Source organism: Ananas comosus, unplaced genomic scaffold, assembly GCF_001540865.1.
Source record: "Ananas comosus cultivar F153 unplaced genomic scaffold, ASM154086v1, whole genome shotgun sequence".
Taxonomy (NCBI): domain Eukaryota; kingdom Viridiplantae; phylum Streptophyta; class Magnoliopsida; order Poales; family Bromeliaceae; genus Ananas; species Ananas comosus.
In genome coordinates this window covers 1-6,511 of record NW_017893327.1, presented here as the reverse complement: position 1 = coordinate 6,511, position 6,511 = coordinate 1, and the positions used below count along the sequence as shown (strand labels likewise).

Below are 6,511 nucleotides of genomic sequence, written 5' to 3'. Positions count from 1 at the left end.
CCGCCAACTAATATTTTTTATAAAATTATAATATTATTAATATTTTATAAAATATAAATTAATAATTTTTAATAATATTATATATTTAATTTAATAATATTAATTATAAAAATAAAAAATATCAATCATAATTCAAAATAAAATTCAAAAGTTTCAAATACATTAGAAATAAGGGTACTAAGTTATTTGTATTTTGAATTTTTTTGTAAATACATTATTTTTAAGGAATATTTTTTTTAAAATATAAATGATTTTCGGGACGGATTCGGAGCGGATTCGGGCAGATCATGGCGGGCGGATTCGGAGCGGGTTAAAATTTTTTCCGTTTCCTGCCCCAAATCCGTCTCGGATCGTAAATTTTACTCCGTTTCCCGCCCCGAATCCGTTTATTTTCTCCAATTTACTGCCCCATCGGAACGGATCGGGGCGGAAGCTCCATCAACCCGGATCCGTTTGCATCCCTAGTTTAACCCATTCAGACCGGTGGTTAATTTCACCAATAAATTGATGAATCAATCTGATTTTTTAAAAACCAGCTGGTGGATGTCTTTTCATCATGCATTTTAATAATTTATTAGAAACATGTTTTAGTTTTTAAATAATTTGCACTTTGAAATATTTTTTATTATATATAAATTTTGATATATTTTTTGAAACGCCCTACTTTCCAAAGGGATTATCTATTCTAAAACTACTCGAGTACTAAACTCACTCAACCCTCTTAAACGGGCTAAGAGATTTAGCCCTGCAACACTTTATAAGTTTATATGTAGGATTATTCTAATTCTAAAATATCACATTTATTATATTATATATAATATAAAAATAATAATTAAATATTAGGACAATTACTTATATGTTTTTGAAAAATTTGTGACTTTCTTATTTCCCCTCCTTAGAAAGTTTAATATTAAAAATACTTCTTTAACGTCCAAGTTATTTCAACCCTAGAGTTAAATTCTGTTAGTGAGCAGTAAGAAACAACTATTATATATCTTTGTAAAATTACTCTTTTGTCATTTTAAATATATTTTTTTACTATTACCAATATTTTTTATTACCGTTAAATTAGGGGTAAAAGAAATATTTTGACTTTTTTTTTTTAATTCTGATAGAAATTTAATTCGAATTTAATTCGAAATGACTTAATGGGTACTAATAGCGGAGTTATTTTTTAATAACGAAAAAAATATGAGAACACTACATTTGAAACAAAAAAATAAAAATATACAAAATATTTTAAAATTTTTAAAAAATATATAAGATATTATTCCTTAATAAATATTTATAATGTTATGCTCAGGTCATTCAATTTAGTGGTTGATGCACTATTTGAACCTGAATACACCCGTCACATCAATAGATGTAATAGATGTGAATAGTGAGATGGACTTGAGGAATCTGCGCCAATAATTTCCATGGAACAAAGTCATGTATATACACATACTCGTTGACGGAAGTAAATGAAACTATTCTCTGTTATAATACATGCTTAGTGCAATTACCTAAAAGAGTTTAATGATTGGTATCTGAAGTTTTCAGTTTGAAATTTAGTTGTTTCATATTTTTAGCTTAGTTTACTTTTAAAAAATAAGCGAAGCATGTAGAACGCTGCACGCTATCTTATGAAGTAATTAAATATATTATATCGGATTACATTCCTTGATTCTTTACCATCCTGTATAGCACAATTGAATTATATTGTGGTGTATCTGTTACAAGAAGAATTTGAAGGATTTTCCAAGTAAGCTACGACTTAGATGGGTCAACACAGAAAAAGTTTTCCAAAGCTATTCCGTGAAGAAAGTAACGATCGAGCAACCAATCACAATATTTATGTTGCATAGAAATTCAAGGCCGAAAATTTCTTTTCTTTGATTCCATCTCAACCTAGGCGTCACGGACACGGGGACACGAGACACGACACGACTCGAACACAATGACTTGGCAGTTTCTGAAAATTTAGATACTGACATAGAAATATTTTTGTATAAAATATCTGTTACAGAAAAAATTTTTTTGTAAAGTGATATGCTAATTAAATTTTAAAGGTTGTTTCCAAGGCCTCGTCAATAAATAGTCTAGCAACATTTGTGTGAATGTGCATTCATTCAACCATCTCATTTGCTTGAGGCAAAACATAACATGCATGGCTTCTTTTATTCTTTCTTTCTTACTTTTGATTCTGGGCATGCAAGCAAATAGAGCAATGGGTTGCATTGAGAGGGAGAGGAACACACTTCTCAGCTTTAAAGCCGACCTAACTGATCCATACAACTTCTTGTCATCGTGGGAAGGGCACGATTGTTGTAAATGGACGGGAGTCGTCTGCAGCAATACAACGAGCCATGTTGTGAAGCTCAAACTCGGAAATTTAGCATTGAGCGGTGAGATCAACCCATCTTTGTCTCTTTTAAGTGATCTGAAGCACTTAGATCTTAGTATGAATAACTTTAACGGCATAAGCATTCCTACGCAAATAGGTTCTTTGCATAAGTTGAAATATCTTAACCTCTCTAATGCTTGTTTTAGTGGAACTGTGCCTGCTCAACTTGGGAATCTCTCAAATCTCCGCTATCTTGATCTTAGTGTTGAGCTTTCTCTTTCTTGCATGATGAGTGTAGGCAATAATATGTGGTGGCTCAGCCAGCTTTCTTCTTTGAAGTATCTTGATATGAGTTATGTGTACTTAGGTGATGTTCCAAATTGGCTCGATACTATAAACATGCTTCCTTCCTTGGAAGTGCTTCACTTGCCATTCACTCTTCTCAACGGAATTCCTTCGTCGCTATCGGACGTCAACATTACAGCTCTAAAAGTACTTGATTTAGGGAATAACGGCATCAACTCTACCTTACCCACATGGTTGTGGAATCTTACTCACGTCACTTATCTCGACCTTTCGTTCAATAACTTCCAAGGACTCATTCCTGATGAACTTAGCTCTTTGAAATCCCTCAATTCCCTTTTTTTACAAAATAATTATTTCAAAAGTATGTCTCCGAGAGCATTTCGCAATCTTTGCAACTTGAATACTTTGGATTTGAGCGAAATCGGCTTCAGTGGGGATATTTCGGAATGGATGGACGCAATGGCGGGGTGCACACTTTATAAGTTACAGAACTTGTATTTGGGATATAACAACTTGAAAGGGAATCTCTCAGGATGGTTAGAAAACATGACTGGTCTAAGTTCTTTGGATTTGAGTTACAACTCACTCAACGGGACTATCCCATTAGGAGTTTGGGAGATGCCTAATATAACATATTTGGATCTTTCTAGCAATTCATTCGAGGGTGTCGTATCTGAGGTCCAACTTAATCATCTTGGAGGAATACAAGCACTTTTACTTTCGAATAACTCCATAGCAGTTCGGTGCAGTGACGATTGGGTACCTTCTTTCCAAATCGAACAATTTGGATTGGCATCATGCCAGTTAGGACCCAAATTTCCTACTTGGCTCCAAGGACAAACACAACTTGAATATCTCGATCTATCAAATAATCAACTTGTTGAAACACTTCCTAGTTGGTTTTGGACTATATCTCAATCCCTAAATTATGTGGATTTATCCAATAATCAAATCAAGGGAAATTTACCACTTTTATCAGACCTTACGATGTTACAGATGTTGAATTTGAGCACTAATCAATTTGAAGGCCCATTGCCATCTTTACCACCTGCTATTGTGTCATTGGATCTATCCAATAATTTCTTTGAAGGTCCATTATCAACCTCTTCATTACCAGAACTATCCTTCTTGATTCTTTCTAATAATAGTTTCGACGGTACTGTACCACACTCTTTATGCAAATCATTTGATTTAATGCTTCTCAACCTATCAAGGAACAACCTATCTGGAGAACTTCCTCGTTGTTTAGAGAGATCACAGGAGAGACTATTTATTGTAGATTTGATGAATAACAATCTTTCTGGAGGAGTTCCTGACTCTGTCTGTTATCAAGAAAGTTTGTCATTATTGAACTTGGACAATAACAACCTGTCAGGAGAATTTCCTTCTTCTTTGCAACGTTGCAAAGAGTTAGTTTTTCTTGACCTCGGGCAGAACAAGTTCTCCGGAGCAATACCAACATGGATTGGAGAAAAGAGTTTGTCATCTCTCATGCTTCTGAGCTTGCATTCAAATATGTTTTCTGGCAGCATTCCCCCACAAGTTCTACAGCTTGGATATCTTCAAGTGTTGGATCTTTCTCATAACAATCTTTCAGGGATTATACCCCGATCTATTGGCAACTTTAGTTGGACTGCTTTGGAAAGAGGAGGAAAGACAGAAGATGTGGAACATTTAGAACAAGGAAGATTCTATAGCTTTTCAGCTAGTTTTTTGCTCGTCATAAAAGGGGATCAACGTCTCTATTCAAATATTCTCGACCTTTTGGAGAGCATAGATCTTTCTGATAATAACTTATCTGGGGAGATTCCTGACGAGATTGGAGATTTGTGGGCACTACAAAACTTAAATTTGTCGCAAAATCACTTATCAGGAAGTATTCCAGACAATGTCGGCAAAATGAAGTATTTGGAATCTCTCGACCTTCGAATGAACAATCTTTCTGGCACTATTCCGCAAAGCCTCTCCGCACTGACTTATTTGAATCACTTAAATTTGTCGTACAATAATCTATCAGGACCGATTCCGACAGGAAATCAACTGCAAACCCTCCCTGACCCGTCCATTTACATTGGCAATCCATATCTTTGTGGACCACCGATTACTAAAAATTGCTCTACAAATGAGACAATTCATGGTTTTAGCGAAGGGCCGACAAACACATCTAACAAGTTTGAAAGATTATCGCTCTATGTCAGTGTGATATTGGGATTTATCACAGGATTTTGGGCTGTTTCTGGTAGTCTATTCACTACAACAAATTTTACATTTAAGGACGCTTTAAATTATAATTAACGACGCTTTAAAGTGTCGGGAAAAATAACACCGACGCTTTTAAAAGCGTCGGATAAAGAGTCGTTAATTAAACATGTCGGGACATATATACCGACGCTTTAACATAGCGTCGGGGATTTTATTTCCGACTCTTTTTAGAGTCGGTAATGTGTTAGGTGCCGACTCTAAAAAGAGTCATTAATTTAAACAATTGCCGACACTCCAAAGTGTCGGTAAATTAAGAAATACTAACATATTACCGACTCTAAAAAGAGTCGTTAATTTAAACAATTGCCGACACTCCAAAGCTTCGGTAAATTATAAAATTCCAACATATTACCGACTCTAAAAGAGTCGTTAATTTAAACAAATACCGACAGTCCAAAGCACCGGTAAATTATGAAATATCAAATAAACATGCCAATACGAAAACTTTGCAATAATGAACAAAAATATTAAAATGTTTCAACATTAATAAACTTCAATCAACAATGCTAATCCCAATCAAGAAATCAAAAATTCTCTACTATTGTATAAGCAGGGAATAATAGGAACAAACAAAAATTTCATCACTTTTTTATTCACAATGAATTATTAATCGTATAGCGTATATAGTGTTTTCAGTTTAAACGAATGCCCTCCGGTAATGTATATGTAGCCGCAGACAAAATGTGATGAAAAGAGTTATATGAGCAGAGCTCAACTGCTTCAGGATTCCCACCAAAATAGTATATGTCAGACAATATTCATCCTGCAATAGCAAACAAAAATTTAAGTTAGTACAAATACTCAATTCACCAATCTTATCGTTGTAGATAGAATGCGAGGAAAAAAAATTTGTGATTAAAGCTCTAGATAGTTAGGTTACGATACAAATAGACGCATATCTTTAATTGTAGGATCATCAAATTTCTTTTCAAAAACTCAAACCCAAAGCTTATTAACAATCTCATAGTGCAAGGTTTAGATAATCAAGCTTAAGGAATAGTACATCAGAGAAGTTTCAGAACCATTAAGAAGAAGCTACACCGACGAATCTGAAATGATTGTAACTGCTGCATGCATTACTGAAAATCTTGTATTATCTATTTACTTTAAAACGAATGAAGAAGGGAATAACAACAAATCAGATACTTTGTTGCTTAATTGGGCCTGTCGGATGAGATATGTTCGTTTCTTAATACTGAAAACAGAGGAACTAATTGAAAAAGAAAAATATTTCGTGCAACAACAAGGTTGGCTTGCATATTGTTTTAAGGAAAATTTTTGTGCTCAATTTCACAAGAACATGCAGAAAAATAAAAATAATACTAATAGCTTCAACATGCACTATCCAAACAATCATTACTCTCGAAAAGGAGGGGAAAAAAAAAGACATTAATTAGATGTACAAAGGCTAACATAATCTTTATCAATATTCTAAGCAGAAGCTGAATGTTAGGCAGCACCTACTTGAACTTGCATTAAACTAAAAATAAAGGCAGATTCTCATGTGACTAGGACCACAGCTCCATAAAAGATGTGCTCTCAACAGCATTTGCTCAGGACCCACCTCTTAAATTCTTCTTTAAAAGACAAAGATATTGTAATGCACTCAACGAAAAG

At 34.1% G+C, this 6,511-nt stretch overlaps 1 protein-coding gene across 1 annotated transcript; it reads left to right on the top strand.

Moving 5' to 3' along the window:
• Positions 1–2,121: 2,121 nt before the first annotated feature.
• Positions 2,122–4,871, top strand: LOC109705595 (receptor-like protein 12; the record flags this gene model as incomplete). Its single annotated transcript, XM_020226338.1, has 1 exon — positions 2,122–4,871. A coding segment is annotated over exon 1 (2,722 nt), but the record flags the coding sequence as incomplete, so codon positions are not given.
• Between the last annotated feature and the right edge of the window lie 1,640 nt (positions 4,872–6,511).